General features: G+C 40.7%; 1 protein-coding gene across 3 annotated transcripts; it reads right to left on the minus strand.

The window, feature by feature from the left end:
- Positions 1-2,027: 2,027 nt before the first annotated feature.
- Positions 2,028-22,948, minus strand: LOC109956050 (growth/differentiation factor 11). Of its 3 annotated transcripts, XM_020592851.1 has the most exons (4): positions 21,810-22,948; positions 9,961-10,334; positions 5,071-5,260; positions 2,028-4,936 (listed from the first exon to the last, which is right to left on the minus strand). In XM_020592851.1, the coding sequence occupies exons 1-4, from the start codon at positions 22,222-22,224 to the stop codon at positions 4,896-4,898; spliced, it is 1,020 nt and encodes a 339-aa protein (XP_020448507.1). In that variant the 5' UTR covers positions 22,225-22,948; the 3' UTR covers positions 2,028-4,895. The 3 variants fall into 3 exon arrangements, with proteins under 3 accessions (XP_020448507.1, XP_020448506.1, XP_020448505.1); XM_020592850.1 differs by having other exon boundaries at positions 2,028-5,257; positions 21,810-22,940; XM_020592849.1 differs by having other exon boundaries at positions 2,028-5,260; positions 21,810-22,940.
- Positions 22,949-23,661: the final 713 nt, after the last annotated feature.

Below are 23,661 nucleotides of genomic sequence, written 5' to 3' on the forward strand. Positions count from 1 at the left end.
TCCACCTTACAGTGAAGATTGTTCAGCTGCGTCGACATAGTTTATCCTACTGTCATGTGAGATTCTTCCACTCCATAAGAGTGTGTGTGTGTGTGTGTGTGATCTTTCCTGAACAGTTCCCCTCACTAAACACTGGCCAGTCACTGAGCCAGACAAAAAGGTGTTACTGATGACTGTGTCCAGCAATTTAACCTATTGAGAGTTGACCCCAAGTCACCTTCTTTCTTAACTTTATGGCTATAATTGCCATAAAGCTTCTCCTAAACCCTGGCAGCCCCCAGCACCCTTTCATGAGGGCTTTGTAACATGTTCAATATTCCCATTGTACTGTACCTTTTTGTTGTTGTTTTGTTTTAACTTTCCACAAGTGCTTCCATGGCATAGTTTAGCCTTTATTCCATGAAGCTGGGTCAGAGTTCATCATGTTAGTGGTCTTAAGGCTTTGAGTGCAGCATTCAGTTTCCAACACTTCATGTCCAGCTTGTACAACTACTTCTTATGTGGCAAAACAATAAAAACATCCATCAATGTCCTCCCTTGTCTTTGTAGGGTGGGTATGACTGATGATGTGCATGGCACATTGATGAACTTGAGGGCCAGGGGACTGTGTGAATGTTTGTTTATGTCAAGTGAGGATTTGTCAAAAGGTTTATGTCACTGCTGGCAACAGCCTGCTCAAGCTTGTACTGGGTGGTCTTTGTGTTTGTACCCAAAAAGAGCTTCGTTCTCATTCTCATTTATCCCCTATTGATTCTCTGATGAGAGGCCGCCCTATCAGGTAGCATATTAATGGGGTCAGGCTAGATATGAAATCCAAATAATGGCATTCCAAACCCCAGCATAAACCTTTGTCCTCTTAATGCTTTTTTTCACCAATTAGCCTTGCGATGAATCTGCTTTCTGCGACCTCTGCTGCTTGTTATTCACGAACTAGGATGCCACCAAGGGAAGGTAAGTAACAATGTGAGTGTGTCTGGGTGGTTCTCAAGGTGTGGGACACAGCTGTGCTGACGTCACTGGAGTTATGCCTCTGTATTTATTTTATTCTTATTTCTATTTGTGAATTTCAGCAGTCTAAAGTTTACAAACTCATGACTTAATAAATCATGTTGTACCATTTAAACTTTAAGAAATGTCCTAGCAAATAAAGACTATAGCAATGAGTACATTGTTTGCTTTGCATCCATTCAAAAGCAATCAGCTATTTAGTTATGTAAACTTTACTACCACACCAATAACAATTTTAGAGGGTGAAGCTATTCAAAAAATTCAACAGAAGTTACAAAGGTAACTATATTTTCTGTTGACTCATGAATGAACAATGGATGATTTACCTTGGAAGCCAGATGAAGAATAGTTGATGCCATTGTGGACCTGGACGCCTGAATGAGGTGATAATACCTAGAAAAAGTGCCTGGTGCCCCCCAGGATGCTGCTGCACAGGTCTTCAGTCACGGTACCCCTCTCATTGCCACCCAGAACGTGGGCATGCTCCTGCTGGGATGACATATGAGCTCCACAGAGGCAGGTTTACAGGCCACTAACCTGCTTCCCACCACCCAGTGGGAGAGCCTCTGTTTAGACAGTGCCTGGCCTTTATTCTGTCCACTGTAGCAGATAAACAACAGCTCTTAGCATATCTGGCAATTACTGGGTGTAAATATTTAGTATAGGCTACAACTACTTTAAGTGAATGATGCTTAAGTATCCACTATGTAAATACTCACTATAACTAAGCTAAGTTTAGGATGAGCTGGTAAAACTTACTGGGATGTACAATTTGAATTTAAAAATATGATATGCCTGTAACACTGACCAAACGTACTGTAATGTTAGAAAGATCTAGATCGATTACTGACTAACTGACATTACTATTCGTTGAATGTATACATCTCTGCTGCTGCTGCGGCTACTGTTATACTGCAAACTGGCATTTTCTATTTTTTGTTCAGTGCAGTTCAGGAGTGCTGCTTTACAAGAAATAAGCAAAAAATCCAATAAGCTAAATAAATGATTTATTGTACAAATAAAAAATGGCAGTAAATAAACAACAAAAGTCCAAAATAACAATTGAACAGTTATTCATATGCACAACTACAAACTTGGGGTGATTTTTTTTAATTACACAAAGAACAAAGGGATGAAGGGGGAAAGTGAGAAAAACATGAGAAGCGGTGAACCTGTCCAAAACTTCATAAATGTTAATATTTGGGTAGGTATTTACATAGAGATTTCTTACTCTCATAGATTTATATGAAAACATTCTCACACATACCAGTATACAAACATCAAAATTCAAAATGCAACTTTTCAACAGCTTTAACCATAGATGTGGGCACAGCTCAGTATTTCTTTTGACCACAATAGCAGAGCCATTAGCATCAGTTACTCTGTCAGTAACTCAATCTGAACCTGAGAGCAAAGGGACTCTGGTTTTCATCTACATTTTTGGGGGCTGGGTCTTAAAGGTTGAATGTTTGTACAGGTTAATTTAATGACAAATTAAAAAAGCAAGGATTTTAGAAGACTAAAGTGAGGTAGACAGACTTTAAAATGCATTGTAATTAATATTAATAAATAGACAATTGACCAGTTGAATTATTTCCCACCACTGCCCCTAAACTATCTGGTTTCCTCCCTTTGAAATGTTCAAGCATATTCCTGCGATCACAAAAAGTTACAGCACACAGCATGTCGTCCTCTACTTTGGCTAACAGTCCCTGGACACTCCTCCCATTCTTACATGAGTGTTTTCACTTAAAATGCGCACAAAGGCAAAAAAGGTTTATGCAAGACAAGCGACACATCTTTCGAGTCAAAAGGACGTAGTCTCTAACACGGTAGCAGATTAAAGTTGGTGCGCAGGCCATCTCCAGTTAAAGCATTCTATGTTCACTGATGGAGACACTTATCACCCAAATTGGGTACGGAGGCCTTTCAGGCCACTGGTACAGTATGTCCAGATTAGATAGAAGTATGCGAGTGTATGGACAGGACCCCGCTTCAGACTAAAGTCAGGAAAGCGTGATGGCATCAAAAAGAAGTGATAACCTTTCTGGTTTATGGTTTATCACCAGAAGCTTGAATGCTTTTTTTTTCTTGTTTTAAATCCTATACTGTACAAGCTCTTTTGTGCTTGGTAAAACACAAACAACACTTTACCTCATCACGCCATGAACGTCCCATAGTGCAAAATTTATTGTTGGTAAGGTAGAGTGCCCCAAAAAAGGTTTTGTACCCCTTTTTTTAATATATACATATAACATTTATATATAATGTCAGAAGGCTCTTCCTTTATCCAACAGCATAGTGCTTTCGTTTACAACAAGGATATCTTTGCTTTGACATCCAGGAAACAAAGACAGACTTCAAGCATACTAATCTACTCTGTGTTCAAGCACTAACAATATTTTCTCCATAATGATGATGATAATACAGCTGAGGCTGAAGTGGATGAGGGCATGTCAAAATGCAATCACATGTGGTTTTCTAAACTAAAGTCAGTGGTTGAGTTACATTCTCTTCATTTTTTTTTTTTGCATGTTATGTGGTGTGTTGTGATTTACAAAAACTAGTTTTTATGAGCACAGTACTGCAATTAAAGGATTTTGCATTTTATCTTTTCTGAAAGTAGCAATGAGAAAAAGTGAATGAACTGGCTTGACATTGTATTTTTAACACAAACACTGCCATAAGTATGAGTCCGTGAACTTCTAGTTAATATACAGTAATCATAGTGTAATGATCTTGTGCTATTCTCAGCTCAACAATCCACTCGAGTTATAGCAGAGTGAGCATCTGACTCTCCTGACACTCCTTGTGTGCTTTATTTCCGGTAATGCATTTTACTGTGTGTTTGATTACATGCTCAGTCCCAGGTTCTTCAAGTTATGAAACAGTGCATTTATTCACTGTTTTAAACAAAACTGACTTTCCATTGTTATGCAGAAGAAACAAAAACTGTCAGGTTCTTGTCACTGTACAGGACTTTTCCTCCTTCTCTCCTAGACGGTGCCAAATAACTTCAGAGTGCATCTATATTATACAGTTCTGCTAGTGTGCAAGTCAAACCTAAATCTGTGTACTCTACTGTTGTATAGTGGCAGAAATAGCTATACCAACTTCATGCATCCACGGTGAAAGATGAAGTTAAAATAGTCCTTTACCTTTTTGAGTTTTACAGTTACAACATAACTGTGAAATGGTTGAGAATGTCACACTAGGGTGTTATACATAATAGGTATAAGTTTGTTTTGGATTTTCTCAATAACTCTAAAGCACATCTCTGACAACATCTGTAAACAAGATTCAGGATAACGGTAAACCCTCCTCACATTAGCATGGATTTAGCTCTTTTTGTTAAAGTGATGGATTGCATAACAATTCATGCCCCCTTGTGGATCAAATCTCACCCGTATATAGTTGTATCTGTGAAATTAGGTATTACCAGATTCACTATAGGACTGGTATTTCTTTTAAAATATGGTAAATGCTCATGTGTCTTAATCCATTTACCTGGACATTTCACAAAGATGCCAATAAAAAAACACAAAACTAACACATACTCTATGACTTAGTTTTGTCTCATTTAGCATTTTCTGAAGCTGCTCAACAAGTACAACCTCTTTAAATCATTCACAATGTACTGTAATTCCATCATTCAGTCCTTTTTGAGTTATATTTCATTTATAATTTTTTTTTTACACTTACAATCAATTTTGTTACTGAAAAAATGGAAACCCAGTGGGGTTGTGTGGCTGAGCAAGAGTGAAACTTGGTGCAGGCGAGTGGGTTCTGGTGCCAAGGGAGAACCCCATAAGGGTTTTGGGTGTTTTGATGCAATGGCAGCATCACACAGGTGTGTGTCTCCCTCTGCAGCCTAAGAGCAACCACATCTATCCACCACCATCCCTGGGATCTTGCCATGTATGATCTGCTGCTTGTCATTGAAATACAGCATGTTAATAGGGGACATTTTGGTTGGGGTACAGCAGGGCCCTGCGGAGCCCCGGGGGTTAGCGTGCTGTACCAGGTGGGTATGTGGGTATTTCTGCATGAACATGTACTCACACTGGCCTGAGCAGTAGTTGGCTTTGTAGCGTTTTGGGGCAATGATCCAGTCCCAACCGAATGCCTCGAAGTCCACAGTCAGAGGGTAGCGACAGCAGCGAGACTCGGTGGAGTGTTCGTCACAGTCGAGGCCGAGATTTCTCCGAGAACGTTTGGTTGTCTCAAGAACCTTCACTTCCAAAAATGGCTGCTGGAATCAGGGGGAGAGGGGCAGGACAGACAGAAATAGGTGGGAGGTGGTTATAAGAGAAAAAAAGCAACACCATGTATATCAGTTAAGGAAAATACGATTATTTGACAAGTAATTAATTAAGTATTCCAATAATTCTGTTCACCTAAATTAAAAGCATCACTGTTATTTTCTTTCTGTATGAGAGTTAAGCTGGAGTTGTTTCTTCGGGCCATATATTCATTAGTGTACACAGGTGTTAATCGGACATATCCACCTATGTTTCTTTACATTTGTAGGTATCGGGGCCATAATATATACAGAATGTCCACTAGGAAACAGTGTCATATTTAGCAAATCAAAATGTAAAGAAAATGTAGAATAAATAAGGAAACATAAACCAATTTCACCACTGTGATGGTGCAAACAAACCATTACATTCAAGAAACAAAAATGAGAGAATCTGGATTTACCACCATATGGTATGAAGAACAGGCAATGATAAGATGGGCAGTTCCCTGAAGAAGAATTTAGTTTCCAAATCTCTGTTGAAAGATTACTTGTGACATTGCAATGCTGAAATGTGTGCCCAAACTGTGAAAGAAAAAATAGAGAAAGCTTGCAGACATGATACCAAATATTCTGTTAGGTACATGATGCATACTGCAGGCCTGCCCTACAAATGACTGAATTTTAGATGTGTGTTTCAGCTCTTCTGCCACCTACAGTTGCCCATAACACACTTCACTGTATAGGTTTGCAAAGATGTTTATGTGTAGTAAATTTCAGCTTTAGATAAGAAGATCAATACCACTCTCATATATGCTTATATCTTAGATACAGGCCATTTTCTATCACAACTGGAGAATTCTCTTCATCTGTGGTTCCCCTCTCACGGTGCACCACAGGGTCAGTCCTGAGACCCTTATCATTTTTGATTTATATGCTTATGTTAGGCCATATGATACATTAACATAATATAAACTTCCACTGTTATGCAGATGATACACAGCTATAGGTTCAACTCAAGGATGGAGACCTCTCTGGGATTATGCCTCAAAACATCCTCCGACTAAACGACATAAAATTATCTTATCTTATTTGGCCTTTTACATCTGACCAAACACAGACAGCACAATCTTGGGAGCCTGTGCAGTAACTTTAAAACTTTGACAGAAATCTGGCCATTTTTTTATTTAAATTACAAGTTTTGCTTAGAATAAAATATAGCTAAAACTGTCCAGTTGTTTTTTTCTTTTTTCACTTCAGGAACATTAATAAAATCAAGCTATGACAGAACAGCTATGACAATTACCATACAAAAATTTTGGAATTTGCTTCTGTTGGAATTAGCCTCTGTGAAGCCCCTTATTTTTCAATTTTCCAGTGTTTTCAGTCAGGTCTGGTAATTTGTTTACTGAAATTAATCTGGGGCCCACCAACACTTCAGTTTATAAAAAGATGATAAAGAGGACTGATGATGATTTATCTTAGCATGAATCCCAACTGGCTTCCAGGTTTTCCCCAAACTTAGAAAACTTAGTTGACAATGTGATGAGTCCGAAAGAGCAAAATGGACAAATAAAAAGCTTTAAGCTGCATCATCTACTCATTGGACATTTAACAAAAACATATTTGTCATTTCTTAAATATAACACAATGTGCCATTTGAGCACAAATTCAAAGACCATTGAGAGGAACTAGACATTTGTAATACTGATGGCTGACTCTATATGCTTGGTTTGATCAGCCATCCAGTAGGTCATCTGCCGGTTACCATAACCTTGACCTTTAGGCAATGCGAGCAGATCAAATATTTTAATTCACGATGTTTGTTTTACAAAGCCTTCCTCTCCCCACAGTGATCCCAGCTGGGCTTGAGCACATTTTTTGTGACGCATTCAAAAGAGGAAATAAGCTGAAAGGCTGTAGTGTGCGACCATGACAGTTTGGCCTTTAGGGCTTTTGTTGTAGAAAAAAAAAGACCCAGCGGATCACAGAAAAGCAGGGTCTAACTCTTTTTTGCTTGTTGTGTTTTGTTTTATTTTTGTACACTTGCCTGTGTTTTGATCTCTTCCTTTTTTTTGGTTCAAGAATAATATTGCACACCGCTGTGTGCTCAGAGGGCAGCGACTTATTGGCCAAGACACCAGAGCTGACCTCTGATATGTGTTGTGAAGATCTGACCTACATGACCACTTGGTAAATATTTAGGGTTGCTTAACTGGGATGACTGGCTTGTGTAATTTGACATAGATGTTATATGTACTGTAACTGTCAGTCACAGTAATGCCGGGACTTTAAAGCTTCACGAATGGTTTTGCCTTGATAGTAAAATTTGATCTCATCCCTACACCTGCATTCATCAGGCTAGTTTGATAATATCTTTTGTGGATGTTTAAAAAAAATCTTTGTCACAGAGTTTGAGGCCCAAATGGTCCACAGCCCGAGGTGAAAATCCTTAAAAGAAGTGCCCAAACTCGCTTAAAATAAATGTTTTTCACATTTTCCACAAGAGAGTCTGTTTATATTTTGCCAAAAACAACAAAAAAACAAACAAATAAACAAAACAAACAAACAAAAAAAACATATATCCGGCCTTCATTTTCAGTAGAATAGCAGTTTAGGTAATATTTTCATCTATGACCTCAAAGAAAGAAAAGAGCAAGCCACAAAAAAAGGAAAATAAAACTGAAAATACATAACAAACTTTGTGGTAAATAAAGTTAAGACAACACACTCTCCGGTGTTCTTATACTACATGTGAACTACCATTGAAAGTCACTTGAAGCAATTATAAAAAAGGGCATGAAAACAGCAGCTGGGGTTGAAGGTTTTCAGTAGACCACTTGTCTAATAAGCTTACAGGTTTCAAAGTGCCAGTTTCTGATCATGGAAATGTCCAGACTGTTACTAACACCTGGTTTGGGATGAACCTGTGACATCAGAATCATTTTTCATCAGTAATGTAAGTCTAGATCACCACATGTCACTTCTCAGCAGCAGGTGTCTGAATACATTTGTGCCTACACAGGAGTGTGGCTGTGAAGTGTCACGTGATAATGGCAGTTAGTTGCACACACACATATATCAGTGTTTGCTATTTTCTGATCGATGCTACAATCAGGGGTAGATCTAGAAGATTTTGGGTGGGGTGGCCAGGCTGGGGCACAGACTCAGAGTGGTGGCACATTTGAAATACATGTAAAAAGTAAAGTAACACCCTAGTTCTGTGAAAAAATAAACCACACATTAAGAATCAGTTTTCTTTAGCTAAATTTGGCTGTGCTCCTTATTTACTCCTGGCCATGAACAATGCTGCTGCACAGTGGTCCCCTCCCACCGAGGAGAATTATGTCAAGTATTTCACAACAACACAATCTGAAATTAATGCAAATATCAAGTTGTGTTCAAGGTTAAGGCACAGCACTCTCGCCACTGTGGCCCAGGTTTGAGTCAGGGTTGCATCAGGAAGGGCAGTCAACATAAAACACGTGTCAAATGTCGACATGCGAATTGTCAGTGTGATGATTCGCTAACGCGAAAAGTCGAAAGTGACATCATGCTAGGTTCAAGATATAAAAGAAAATCAGTTAAAAAGTACCAGAAAAATGTTAGTTCTATTTAAGGTGAACAATGCTGCTGCACAGTGGTCCCCTCCCACCGAGGAGAATTATGTCAAGTATTTCACAACAACACAATCTGAAATTAATGCAAATATCAAGTTGTGTTCAAGGTTAAGGCACAGCACTCTCGCCACTGTGGCCCAGGTTTGAGTCAGGGTTGCATCAGGAAGGGCAGTCAACATAAAACACGTGTCAAATGTCGACATGCGAATTGTCAGTGTGATGATTCGCTAACGCGAAAAGTCGAAAGTGACATCATGCTAGGTTCAAGATATAAAAGAAAATCAGTTAAAAAGTACCAGAAAAATGTTAGTTCTATTTAAGGCAACAATTTATCATAATTTTTTCCATTTTTTATGCGCTAATGCAGACAAGCATCATATTTTGACTCTATTTTGACTTACAAGTCTAGTCCCTTCAATGCTCTTTGAATTTGTACTCAAATGGCACATTGTGTTAGATTTAAAAAAAATGATAGCATCACATGTTGACCCTTAGATTCTGAGGGTGGCCACCCCTGGCCACTGCTTGGCTTCGCCTATAGTTATAATATTATCTTTTTTATGGAGCTCATGTCTAATTGGTGCTTTTTCATTTAGTACATTTTAAATGTGCTTCGTATCTTCACTGATTTTCAGTATCAGCAGTTAGACACAACAGGTAATGATAATAAACCTCTGACAACAATAATAAACATGATGTTACCTGTATTCACTGCACGTTTGATTTCCCAGTTGGCCCAGGACTGTCTGAAGCAGGTTTTGTGTCTTACCTTAACACTACAATCTGATTTTAATGCTTTAGTTGTTCATTTTTTGCAAATACTTACCTAAACCTTTCTATTTTACATCTTTCAGACTTGGCAGTAAAGACAAACAGAGAGAGGAAACTGTGCATGTGCTGTTTTCTTCCCATCAACATTAGTTTTGACCAGTTATCAATACATATTTCAATATATTTTTAATTGTGTGTTTTCCATTAACATGATTTTGACTGCCCTTAGTAGACTGGGATATGAACTGACAACTGCATAAATGAGAGCTGTTGGTGGAGGTAAATCCTCTCTGCTTCACAAACAGGTCTAAGGGTCCTTACCAGGCCTTCCTCCCCGGGTCTCAGCGAGGTAACTGCCAGGTCATTGCCGCTCTCATCAAAGGCGTTGATATCAATCCCCCAGTTGGTGTGGGGCTGTTTGAACCAGTTCTGCAAAACGTGCTTAAAGTCAATACTTTGCCAGTGGCCGACCCTGGAGTTGAGCTCTATCTTCAGGGAGCGGATACGGATGTGGCGACTGCCTTGCTCCGTGACAGGCTTCAGTCGGAGGATCTGCAGGTAGACGGTGGAGGTCTGCTGCAGTGGTCGCAGGTACACCCACAGCTGGGCCTTCAGCACCTTAGTGAACATTAGTTTGGGGCTGAACTTGAAAAAGCAGCAGCTCGGCTTCCCGTTCACCTGCACCAGCGGCTCCGCTGTGGGAAAGAGGACAGTCACATTTGTATTTGTACTATACAGTAGATGCCATAGTATACATGTATCATCAAAATCATCAGTACAACACTTGACATTGCACTTGACTCACTTGTCCTGGTTGATGTTTGACCTAGGGCCTTTTGAGACATCTCTCTACTTTCATCTATTACATAAAGGCATAAAATTATCCCAAAATAATTTAAAAGTCCTCTTGGACCAACATGCTTTTTGCTTCAATTTGTGTACCAAATAGAATTTTATCTACATAATTTACATTTTTATTTTGCCTCCATCTTCGGTGATAAACATTACTGCTACATGTGTCAGGTCCTCTCTCCAGCTGTTAACTAACTCCAAACAAACCACTCACTGAAAAGTTGAACACATCACTTCCTGAGGACCAGATGAGCAGTAAGGGTTTCAAGAAGAAGAAGAAAAAACTAAGTTCCAAAGGTATAAAGTAGATTTCTTAGTTGTCTTACTATTATTAGTTCAGACATTTGAATAACACACAAACAGCAGACAGAAAAGTTTAATTACTAAAATGCTAAAATATCCTCTAATACATGTCTATATTCTGCATGAAACAAAGATGAGTGGTAAAGGCAGGTATAATTCTTGTAAGTCTTTGATTTAGCACATAATCCATCAGCAAAGGTTTTAAGCTACATGTGTCTCATCAAACTGGAGTAAAGCAAAAAGCAGGTACACACAGCACTTTTCTTAATGTTTAATTTTTTGGGCCCAGAACCTTAACAAAAGTTGCACATTGATTTTAAAGCCAAAGACAACCACAGATGTGTATGCCGCTGAGAAGTGGTAACATGTTTTTATGTAAATCCAATGAATGTATTAAGGAGGGTGGTGTGCAGTAATCCACTGCTATTATGAAATGTGGTTGTTTTCTAGCTGCAGTCCTGATTTTACAATAATTTACGTATACTTTGAGTGTAATTTACAGACAAAAAGTATAATTCAAACCAGTTGTTAAGTCTGACTGCTCATTTTTGCCATATCTGCATGAAGGTTGTCCTGTTGTTTGGTCCATTAAGTCAGGTTACAATTGTGATTTCAGCATGGTTGGAAAAACAGATACATTTGCATATTAAAACAAGGATAAGTAATGGTGGCCAGCAGCCAGATGGTAACCTTAGATTCCCCTGGGTCAGCCGTAATGAAATGGCCTACTATGACATTACAAGTAGCAAAATTAAAACATCCAAAGTTTTTTTAGAGGCTCTCCCTACCCATAAATATATCTCTGGTGTGGATTGAGGGTTATGTCAAAGAACACAAGGCATCTCCTAAGATAGGCAGATTTATTCCTGTCATGATCCTGCGCTCTGGTGTTTCTGTGATTTGCACCACATGTCAAATCTGCACATGGTTCATTTACATAGACCTCCATCTGATATAATGACACCCATCCGTTGCATTCATACATTAATTTCCATGTAAAGCGTTCAATTATTAAGGGAAATTTATTCTGCATCTATCTGGCATAATAATGTGCCGGCAGAGTACAATAGAATATTTTATCTGCCAGTTTTCTTTGAACATACTGGAAGTTACAACTCCAAATGTGAGCAAATATTGTATCACCTCCTGCTATTCTCTTCTCTACTCCTATCTTAAAAAGAGAGTTGTTGCTTCTCCTTTTAGAAAAAAGCATACAAAAAAAAAACAACAACCTGTCAATCATTGCTAAATCTGAGGTTACCCAGGCAACCTGCAAATGCTTCCTGAGTCAAAAGGTTATTTGGCACCTCAGCATAGTTAAGAAATGGGATCAGGGGTCAAAACTGTCAGCCTCTTTACATCTCAGGGGTGCTGGGGAGGGGCAGCCCTAATAGCTAGATTGAGTTTGAAGGTCAAGGTCAACCCTATGGCAATGCTAATATGTCTTTCTTCACAGCACACCTTTTCACCACCAAACCATTTGAAATTTTGGAGACACAGCAGTGCTAATTCATCCAGTTTGATTTTGTTTTCATTAGGGTGGAGATTCTCCAGACAATAGTGAACTGTTCATCAAACCTCAGCTGACCAAGGGGGAACACTGGACCAGGCTGTTATTTTATACGAAACAAGTGCTGTAATTTAATTATGTGTATGCAGTGAGGGATATGAATTCACTGAGGTACAGATGGACTATCCATTAGAAGAGTCCATGACGAACATTGAATAAGGGCCAAGCCGGAGACAGACGTGGTCCTTCAGCCTGTATTTCCAAGCACAGTCATTAGTGAGTGTAAATTATACAGTGTCTCACGCTGGACAAACAATATGTCAATGTTCCTTTTGGTGGGTCACAGCAATTAATGTGGGTGGCGTTGTGTTTGCTCATCAGCACAAAACTGGGAGTTAATGGTTCTGCAGTTTGCCTGGGATTTACTTAGGATTACAACTTTTTGTAGTTTGCAGTCGCTGTAGATTGGCACACACACACACACACCAGCTCTTTAATATTAAACAGTTTTCATTGCTTTTGTGGAGTTCTTGGGGAAAAACCAACCAAGCGAACACTGCACAGCTGAAATAGTACACCTTCTTGAGAAAAAGTAACCTGAGAAGCAGGACCTGTGAACTGTGATCCAATTAGGACCCCGGTTATTAAACACACATGCACAACATATGAGCTACGTCATGCTAAACAATGACCACATTGATAGGTAAAATCAATTTGTACCTTTTTAGATCCTGTAAAAGCGCAAATAGCAAGCAAATGATGGAAAGTGAATGCTTGACGCTTAATTACACTTAAGCTCACTTCTTGGCAGAGCTCTCCATTTGTGCAAAATGAGCAAGGCTGATTTGTAAAGTTCAAAAAACCTTTGGGACATTTGATCCCTCTACATGAATTAACTATGGTGGTGTTATATTGCATTGGTGTCAAAATGCTCATATGTCTATTGCATCTACAGGATGGTTTTATTTTGAACACTCAGTAATAATTATATAATGCTAAAGGGCAGGAATGTGGTCAGGAGCAAAAAACCTCTCTCTTCAGACAACCTGATGATGAAGATGGAGAGTAGTCCCTGTACAGTAAGATCATTCCTTTTACATTAAAAAACAAGCAGAAACCAAGTGAAATATATAGACGCTGTGTTTTTCCAAAGGAAACAGGCTTGTTTGATTTTCCTCCTCATGTTTCCAGCCTACTTGATTATTACAGCAGCTTATTTCCCTGTGGTATCATTGCAGCATATGCAACGCATGAATTTTACTGCCAACACGCAGCAGGCCTGCAGGTAAGCCTATCAAACATCTGGTGGACTCCCTGGGTACCTGCGTACCACAGCCTCTTATACAAACATATAAGGGGAGATATACTGTAGAATATAAGGGCTTATTCACCGTGCCATCTGTCTGTTTTAATGCAACTGCCAGCCATTTGAAATTTAAATGCTTTTAATAACCACACACAGTAATGTTACAGAGGGGAACTGGAGAACTGAGCCAGTTGAACTGTTGACAACAGATGGAGAGATAAAGAAATAGTATACTTATAGAATGAATGTTACCAGAGAGGGTGCCTAAATGTTATATTACTGTATGTGGTAAAAATGGTAGAATCTTTATTAAATAAATGGATATTTATTTATCTCTGATTTGCACATCACGTGAAAAAAGGAGATAAGAGTGGCGAGTTCTGCTTTCTCGAAGCCTCTGATCTCTGTGCCGCTGCTTCTTGTGCTTCCCCAGCCGGTGAACTTTGCCAGTAGAAAACTAACCTGATGCAGCCTTACTGCAATCGCAATCATTACAACAGGAAATAATACATAACATGCTTATCTGCAGCTTAGCTTCTTCATATCGTTAGGTCAAAACCAGCAGCCAAGTACAAAAGTAAACTGGATGATGCGATTGCTTTACAGCGAATGATGCTAGATAATCTGGCACAATTCTCTGAATTAACCATAACCACGTTTTAGGTTTAAAACTTCACACTTATACTGAGCTCACATTTAAAGAAGATTTCATTAAAGTTAACTTCTTATCCAAACACTTGAAAGGCAGTTGTGTGCGCATTGTATACATGTGTCAGTCACTTGAAAAAAACAAAAACACAACTACTATGCGGCAGAGAGAGAAATGGTCATCTATTGTTATTGTTAAATGGCCAATGCATAATGGTGTAAACCTAAATAGGAGTTTCATTTGCATATATATATCTATATTTTCTTTTCTTAATGGGAAATGCAAATGTACCATTTTGTGGTGAGTGTGTGTTTGGGAGCCTTCGTGTTGAATGAATGTGACTCTAGGGTATCCCCGCGCACCTCGGCATATTAATCATCGTGACACGTTCACGACCCTTCTAATAAGACAGGGGCCACAGTGCACCCCCTCAAACATCCCATCCCACCCCAACCCCACTCCCTCTTTGTCTCTCGGCCAGTCCCAAGGGAAGGGAGAGGGTGGTGGGGGAGGTCGGGCTCGAGCTGGGGATGGAGAGGGGGTGTGTGCATGTGTGTGTGAAGTTAGACCCCCTTATTCAGAAGCCCTCCCCTGGGACAATGGCAGGCACAAGACTCCTATTAGGACTGAGCACAGTAGCCCCCCCAGGAGCAACAAAAGACACCTCCTAATGCTCCCTGTTCTAGCTCAGTGAACACACACACATGGAAACATGCAAACGCACTAAAAAACATAACAACGCACAAGTGCCAAACTGAATGACATCAGCAAACAGACTCACAGCTCATTGTTTTTTGTGTGTAGGGTTTATCGGTGTGTATTATAAGGGGAATGTCTGCGGGACAGCTCCAGCAGGACCGGGACGGAGCGTGAAAAAAGCACGCAGTGAAGTGCAATAAGGTGGACAGCTGGACAGCAGGAAGCATGCTGGGGTCTCACCGCTTGTGTTTGTGTGCATCCACACATGCAGGCATGACATTAATGTCAGAAGAAAACACTTTGTCCTGTTTTCAAAAGTCAAATCCAGTTACTTTTTATTTTATAAGAGCATATATCTAAACACAACAAGGCAGAAAGATGGCTTTGACTGATTTGCTCTTAGTGCCGCTGCTTTGGACTAATGACAGGCTTCAGTCACAGTATAAGTGACCATAAGGCATCTGAATTCACTGTTGTCACTGGGTTCTTTTTTTTTTTTTTTACTGTAATTCACAGTAACACCACATGATAAAACTTTAAGACAAGGTTCAGCTGATTTATTCTAGTTAGCCACAGATCATTCTGGTCCAATCCACTCAAATGCCCACAGTCCATTGCTTTTATAAGGTCAGGAATCAGCGGGGCAGAATTACTCCAACAATAGGAAATTTAAAAACTAAAACAACCAAAGGCCAAACTACAATGAACATTAACTGTTACTGTTGCTTGCGTTGGGCTTAACTTAAATGTCAAATTAGTTTTATTAACTGCTGAAGTAAAACCTCTGCTTAACGTTGTTTATATCAGGGTGATTTAGAAAAGCTCTGCTGACATACGAGACATATCTTTGGCTGGATTTTCATCACCTGCCTGCTGATCCTTTGAATAAAGTTCCCCAAAATGCACTATGGGCCAGTCTCATTGTGTGTTTTAACTCACATAGGTTTTATGGACCCTCGAAAAAAACGAGTCTGTTCTTTGACAGAGGTCACTTGTGCAGGTGCTATATACTGTATAATGTAAACTATATTTTTTTAAACAGCTAGTACTTATTTTCCTGGTTAACACCGTTCATCTATTCATTAGCTTTAAATATTGAACATTCATTATCAACTTGCACTGCGCTGCCGGTCATCGAGTCACTATAGATCAAATTAAGAAGAAAATCCGCAAAACTGTGCATGACAGAAACCTGGGTCTCATCAGTTTGGGTCTTTTACTTATTTATAATTGCTTTATGTAACAAGCACAAGTAGTTCGGCACACAAACCCGGCAGCAACATCTGTACAGTGCAAAACAGTGACAGTGTGAATTTAATCTGTAGCGAAAACCAAAGCAAAGTTCAGATCATATCAAAACGTCCGCTGTCATCACCGTAATACTGGCTGTTCAATTAGTTTGTTCATCTCAGAAGTCTAGTAGAGGGATTGTCATTTAAACTGCTGCTCTTCTGTTGTGGTCTCATCTGAACAGAATGGCAAAATGTTGGTTTATTTACTTCTGTGACGGAACTCATTGCTACAAATCTGTCTGCCTACGACTGTCTAACTTACATTACTACACATTTTGTTGCTGTTACTAAAGTGTGACCTCTGAGTTCATGTTCCTCTCTAACGAGATGTTCACAGTAGTAAAATGATCATTATGAAACCCTTGTCTTACGTTTTAGAGAGCTATATATTTATAGTACACACTGGAACAGGAATCGCTGCTGATGTATTTATTCTCACTCTACCTGAAAGTACTCAAACTGCAGCAGATCAGAGTTGTTGTTGCCCACTAATTCGTTTCATCGCCTTATATGCTCAAACATGTGCAGCATTTCTCCCTGGACAGTTCTGTGTGAGCACGCTCAGCTGCTGCCCTTTTCCCTGATGCCGCCCAAACCTGTCAGAACTTCAGCCAAGAGTTTTCTTCCGAGTGTGACCAGATCTTGTCAAACCTTCCGCAGGGAAGCAATTTCTTCTACACTGTTTCCTTGAGAAGTTCTGCATTACATGAGCTGAGCTTTTGTTTCCTTCCTGAGCTTCTCTTTATCCATCTGTGCTATACATTAAAGAAATCACTTTGACTGTGCATTTTCATAATGAACTTCCTCGGTTGGTGTGACTACAGCAGGCAGGAACTCAACCACAGGTGATAAATACAGTGAGAAGCTGCTCATCTACGCTGCAGAAAAGAGGCTAATTAAATTTTCATGTAGCTAATCATGAGGTAGTCCACTGTTAATTGTGCTTCTTGCCAACACAGTGGGTCCCTCATGGGATCCACCATTATGCCCATGCAGCACTTCCTTTGCTTAAACGCCTCTTAGATTTAATGGACTCTTTCATAAACTGTGGATCCTCAGCAGCTCCTTGCACACACGACCACACAGAGCTTGAACGCATCCATCAACAAAAATCCCCTCAACGACCTCAGTTTTTATCTCTCCCTCCCCTCCATCTCCTCCTCACTTCATGTCTGTACGCAGGTCTTAATTACTGGTGTGAAGTAATTATTTCCTTTATTAGTGAAACGTGACATCTGTTTCAGGTCTTCGTAATTGTACCTATAAAACCCTTCCATGATTTCTGTCCTTTTAGGATAGTGCTGTTTGTTGCTCCCCGTGGACTCGCTGCCTTCTTCTCTCCACCCTTCAGCATGAGCTGCGATGTACCTAACGCAGTCATTCTCCTGTAAAGAAGCATCGAGGAGCTCGACAGAGGATACAAACAAGCAGATGAAAGCAGGAGACAAAAACATACTTGCCCAGCCCTGCCTTTAAAATAGCATTAACACAATTAGCTGTTCTGCAACCGTCTCAGTGTTGGTAATTTTGATAAAGGATGCATTAAATTCCAAAGCAACAAAACCTCAAACACCAAGAGAAAAAGACCGGCTCCCGGGATTGTTACATGGAAGCGTGGGAACAGGGGAAGGAGGGTGGAAGGAGTGAGATTCCTGAGGTCTTGGGGAAATTTTGTCCCTGTATTAATAGACTCTGGTCCCTTTGAAATTTTATTAGTCATAAAGCTGACAGCATGTTGTGCAATTTCTACACTCCTCTACGCTATAGACTTTTCTTTCGTGAAGGTTTCACTCCTTTTTAAACAAAGCAGTCGTGCCCCTGTGTCCATACACTAGAGTTTCCCTCTACTGACGCGGACAACTGCACGAAGAGAACAGGTGTCATCATCAAATCTATAAAAACCTCACATAGTCATCAAACTTCTAGCAAACACTGGCCAGAGAGTTGAAGACTGTCCGGCTTCTGCTGCTCTGTCCTTTTAGCGCTCTGCCTCTTAATTTTTATGGCTCCTGCACCTTCAGGAAATGACCCTTTTATAGGGTCAACACTATAAAAGACTTGTTTTTGGTGGGAGTGGCTAGTGCATGAGTGCATGTGTGTGTGTGTGCATGGTGGGGGATAAGTGTTCAAGTTACTACCGGTTCGTCTTTGCTGCCAAAGAAAAAGACCCGATGAGGTTAATAGTCTCCTCTTCCAATATATCACATAGCTGTGAACTCTGTGACCCTTTTTGTCAATAGGAGAACTTTTCTCTGGGGTGTGTTTGTGACTGTGTGGGTGTGTTAGCATCCTTCACAGTGTGCATGTGGACACTCATACCTTTATATGAGTCCATTTTTATGCACTCAGGAGTTGTGTAAGCTTGTGCTTGAAGTGAATGAGCTTGATCCGAACAGGATTACATAATAATACCAGCACATCTTTTCCTTACGTTATCCTACACACCGTCATGACAGACAAGACATAAAATAGTTGAACAAAGTGAGAGGCTGCAGCTGAGTGGCCATTGGAAATGTTTCAAACCGTCTCTTCTTTATGTCTGAACCTCGGTATTAATCCCAGTAAAGACATTTTGGACACACTGATATGTCATCTCCTTGGAATAAACTTTAAACATGGAATAAAAACTGGGAGGGAGGGTAAGCCAGTGCTGCTCTCTGCTGGATTCTCTGTTACTGGACAATCTCAAAACTACTGTCATAGCGCACCAAAAAAGTTTTGCCAAATCAAAAAATCAAGAATACTGTACACTAATAACTATTACCTTTCTTGAAACTAATGATTAAATAAACACAAGAGCGGTAATCATAGTCTACAGGGGTACTGTGTCTCCTGAAATGCTGTTCCTGATCTTCTCGAGAAAAATTATTTAAAAGTATTTTCCGTGGTTCTCTATCAGTCAGAGAGCGGTTGTGTGGTTAGTAGCACCAAAACATAAATCGAGAGACAGAAGGGAGGAGAAGGTCACTGATGGCAGAGGAAGGTCTTGGCCAGGTAACAAACGGGAGACGAGTGGGGGTCAAATCCTCACCCCACCTCAGGCTCTCAGGTTCAACAAACCAAGCTCCAAAATATACACTTTGTATGCACGCTCACGACAACGGCACACATAAATCAACATAACTCAAGCAGTTCAGCTCATATGTTAATGCAAAAATCAACACTCATTCTAAATGCTGCATTAGAAAATAACCCTGATAAGATGCTCATAAACAGTCACTTTTTATGCATGAGCAGTGAGTGAAGCGGTTACCAACACAACGCACTGTACGGGGGGAGTACTGTATATAAAATGCTGCACTATGATATAAATAGCTGTACACTTCCATGAAATTTCATACTAATTAGAGACCAGGAAGCATGAACCCTCTCAACCCCTACTGCGGCACCCACGCACCTTGAGTGAATACTAAGAAGCAGCCCTGGCGCAGGTCCAGTTCAGTATGTATTGTGTGAACCCACATGGCCCATCAAAGGCAGCGTGCACAACCGTGAAAGGGTGATTGGGTTCGAGATGCGCATAGGAATAGTGTTTGAAGTCCTCCCTCTATAAGAGAGACAGAAAAAGACACTTTTAATCCTGTGGGATCACTAATGCGCCACAGGCAAAAGAGATGCACTCATTCTCTCAACTCTTCCATGAGTACCAGAGAAAACAAGAGGAAAGCGAGAGGGGGGTAAACAAACAAAACAGAAAGGAAGTGCTCTAACATGACAGATCCAGCAGTAATGTCAGTCATTAGCTCCTCTGGCTGCATGGGGTAGAAATATGCAATTAGCCAGCATCATGCATAAGGTCTGTTTCTGGCTTGAGAATCAAATCTCTTTGCATCATAGTTTATATATGTATGTGTGTGTGTGTGTTTATGCAGAGGATGGGAAGAAAAGAAACAAGGAATCAAAAATATAATTTGAGGATACTGTTTCCACTGTAATGTGCATCTGAGTGTGTGAAGGTGCAGTTTCATCTTGTCTGTATTTACAGTTGGATTACAAAACACCTTCAGTGTCAGCATGTGTCACACACAGTACACACCGTATGTGTGTTTATGAGCACAGATACAAGAAACAGAGGCAGTTATACAGCTGCTGTGCGAAGCAAACCGTTGACAAATGATTAATCCAAATCCTTTACAATGTCTCCATAAGCCACCTGTAAGATACGAGACTCCAGCTTATCTCCTTAAGGATAAACTTGAAGAGGATCACTGAGAGCACCAACAACTCTCAGAGGAAACATCTTTTAAGAATTACACAAGGTCCCGAGTGATTTTTACAACAAATAATAATAAAAAGTGTTGGAATATGAAAGAAGGAGAAAAATTCTGACCATGTTTGAGCTTGGAGTTACCTCTGCTGTAACCACAGCGGTAGGTGAGCTGTCAGGACAGAAGAAAGTGTCTGTACCAGGTCATTCAAACACAAATTAAAGGGTTGATAGATAGACGGATAGACGGATAGACGGATAGATAGATAGATAGATAGATAGATAGATAGATAGATAGATAGATAGATATCTTTGTTCTCTCTTGGGGTAAAAAAACCCAGATTTTTTGGAGTGTGTTTCATCCGCCTTGTGCAGAATATATTACGTGTGTAAATGTTGTTGAACCCCTCGATTCGCAAGGAAAAGGTCACACACTCCCCTCGACCCTAAGTGATTCTCTGTCTTTGTGTAGGCCAGCTCGTGGAGAAAAAAACGAGCTGCGCCTATAAACTTCGCATTTAAAAGGCAAGTGCGGCCGAGGGGGGCCGCCGCATGAGGGGAACAATAGCAGCTTTTTGGACACACTTTTTCTCACTGCGATGAACAGCAGGGAAACCGGTAGAGCCTCCTTTAAAAGACCGATAGAGCACAGCTGCCAGGGTTCAACAGCAATTTTATAAAATGTCTCCAAGGGGCCTGCCTGCGGTTTAGCTGTGGATTTATGGGAAAGTATAAGAGGGCGAGCAAATTGTTAGAGGGCAATAATCAGAGGGCCCCACGACGTGATCATGACTCCAGAATTCAGGGCTTTTATGCAAATCAAGATACAAGTGACACAACTGCCAGCCAAATGCTGCATTAGAATTAACATCGCACGGGACATTCAAACGGGTCTGTCACGCGTTCAGTGTCTGTTAAACACCAACATGATATGAAAGGGGGAAAGTTTCAACATGACAGCAGGTGGTGCACTGAGGAGTTCTGCAGCTAAATAGTAGGCGCTCAGCTCCAACAGGACTTTGCCCTCCACCATCATCACCATCATCACCATGAAAACAAAAGTTCATCAGGCCACTGTGGTGTCTGTTTCAGAGCGACGAGGCTTTCTACGCTGGGTCCACACGGAACACTTATTTTGACAGTCGTGGCCTTCAACCAACCAGAGCCATTTGTCTAATTTTACGAGTTCGTTTCAAACACACAGAATGGAACCCCTGTCTCAATCTGGAAATCTAAGTTAGGTTAGTGACTTGACTGCGCCCGCTGTCCACTCAGCAGGCCTGGGTCTGCTCCGCAATTACGCACATGATGCATTTGGAGACAATATAGTTGAGTTGTAAACTATAACTCACGCTCAGAAGCCATGGTGATGACGGACTCTGTGGTGGCGTGGTACTCATCCTCCTCCATAAACTCATCCTGGGAGGACGCATCTCCCTGGAAGTCGTGGTGGTCCAGGAGCTGCTGGAGCGGAGGCGCCTTGGGCAGCAGCTGATTGACCACCTCCCGGCTGATATTGGGCGCCTGCTTCAGACGCAGCTTGCTCAGGATCTGGGCCTTTATGGTCTCCAGTCTCAGCTCTTTGCTCTGCTCCCTCCAAACACAGGCGGAGCACTCGTGGGCACCAGCGTCTTCGTCCAGCAGAGACAGTCCGGCATTCGTGGGCGTCTCGCTGGCAGGAGGCAGCAGAAGATTGGGCTCATCGCTCCCCGACTGTCCCAGGGAGATGAGCACCGTCAAGCACAGTAAGAAGTTGTACCTCGGCATGACGATGCGCAAACACCAGGCAATGCAATTTTTTCTTTTTCTTGTCTTTTTACTCCCTTTATCCCGTAATATCCCCTCGCTCAGATGTGCTCAGATGTGCGCAGCTCCTTGCTTTACCCGACAAAAAAGCAGGGGACCAATGACATGCATCTAATCCAGTACGATCTCCCCAAAGTTGTTTGTTTTGAAGCAGGAGCTTTTGCGGCAAATAAAAAGTGCGTTCCAGGTTGTTTTGATTGAAAGTTAATAAATTATCTGTCTGATGAATGCATAGCCTTCATCATAGCATAACACGTAGCCCTAATGGTTGTTTTGTTGAAGGTCTTCTGTGCAATTGAGTCCATGGAGGTGTGTCACTGAAAAATGTGCAACTGCGGTCAATAAGGGGCTCTTTATATATCTCAGCTGCCCGGTGTCGTAATTCGTCTCCATTGGCTAAGATTGCAACAAAAGGCTTTTAGGTCTGTCACCAAGTCAAGAGGGACAGAGCGAAGGGAGGTGCGCGCACGGTTATGAGAGTATAAATGTTTTTACAGTGCACAAACAATGTCTCACATTAGAGATATTGCCCAATTAGCTTATTGTGATAATGGTATAAACTGTGGCTCCCTGCGCCTGTTGTTTTAACGGTGTAAATTGAGAAAAGCCGCACGGATTCCTCTCGAATTCCCCACAACATCTCATAAACCACACGCATCCTAATATTTACGGTGCATTTTAACAAAAGATCACTGACGATGGATCATGGTGTGGGCCTACCAGATGGTCACATGCAGAGTATTTAGATGTTGCACGAGCTTTCCCCAGCAGGGCTCTTTAAACAGCGCGTTAAAGTCTCCATATGAACCAGATAAGTCATTATAATATGCCTTTGCTCTACAAACAGAGAGCTCCATCCTTCACCATTGAGGTTTCGGCGATATGCAATTATTTAGGCAAAATGTAAAGTAACTGGTAAATAAATCAAAAGGTTGTTTAATTATGCATCAGCAGGTCGGTCTACATTCTTTGTTTATAGATTTTTCCATAAAATTAATTCATACAAATGTATGAAATTGGTCATACGTCCAATTAAAGTTATGCATTTCTAAATAATCCTTATAGACTGCAGAACTATAAGCCATATGAGTCCTATTTAATGTAAAAGTCTACGGTACATGCAAAAATGTCAAGATCTCATCAAATGTTGCCCAACCACAAACCATGGCGAGATGTTTTCATACAAGTTGTGATATTTCTGGAACAGAGTTAATTGCTGCTCCATAGCTACCGTAAGCAATGAGCTGCCATCAGTCATTGTGCCATCACTGACCCACTAGTGCCCTCTGCTGGAGGAAAACACAGTTGCAACTGCAGAGCTGATCATATTTGGGTTATTTGTTTTCTTGGCGCATTTCTTCGCAAAACAAGGTCCCCTACAGATTGGGCACTTAGCTT

The sequence above is a fragment of the Monopterus albus genome, unplaced genomic scaffold (genome assembly GCF_001952655.1).
Source record: "Monopterus albus unplaced genomic scaffold, M_albus_1.0 scaffold18.1, whole genome shotgun sequence".
NCBI classification, from domain to species: domain Eukaryota; kingdom Metazoa; phylum Chordata; class Actinopteri; order Synbranchiformes; family Synbranchidae; genus Monopterus; species Monopterus albus.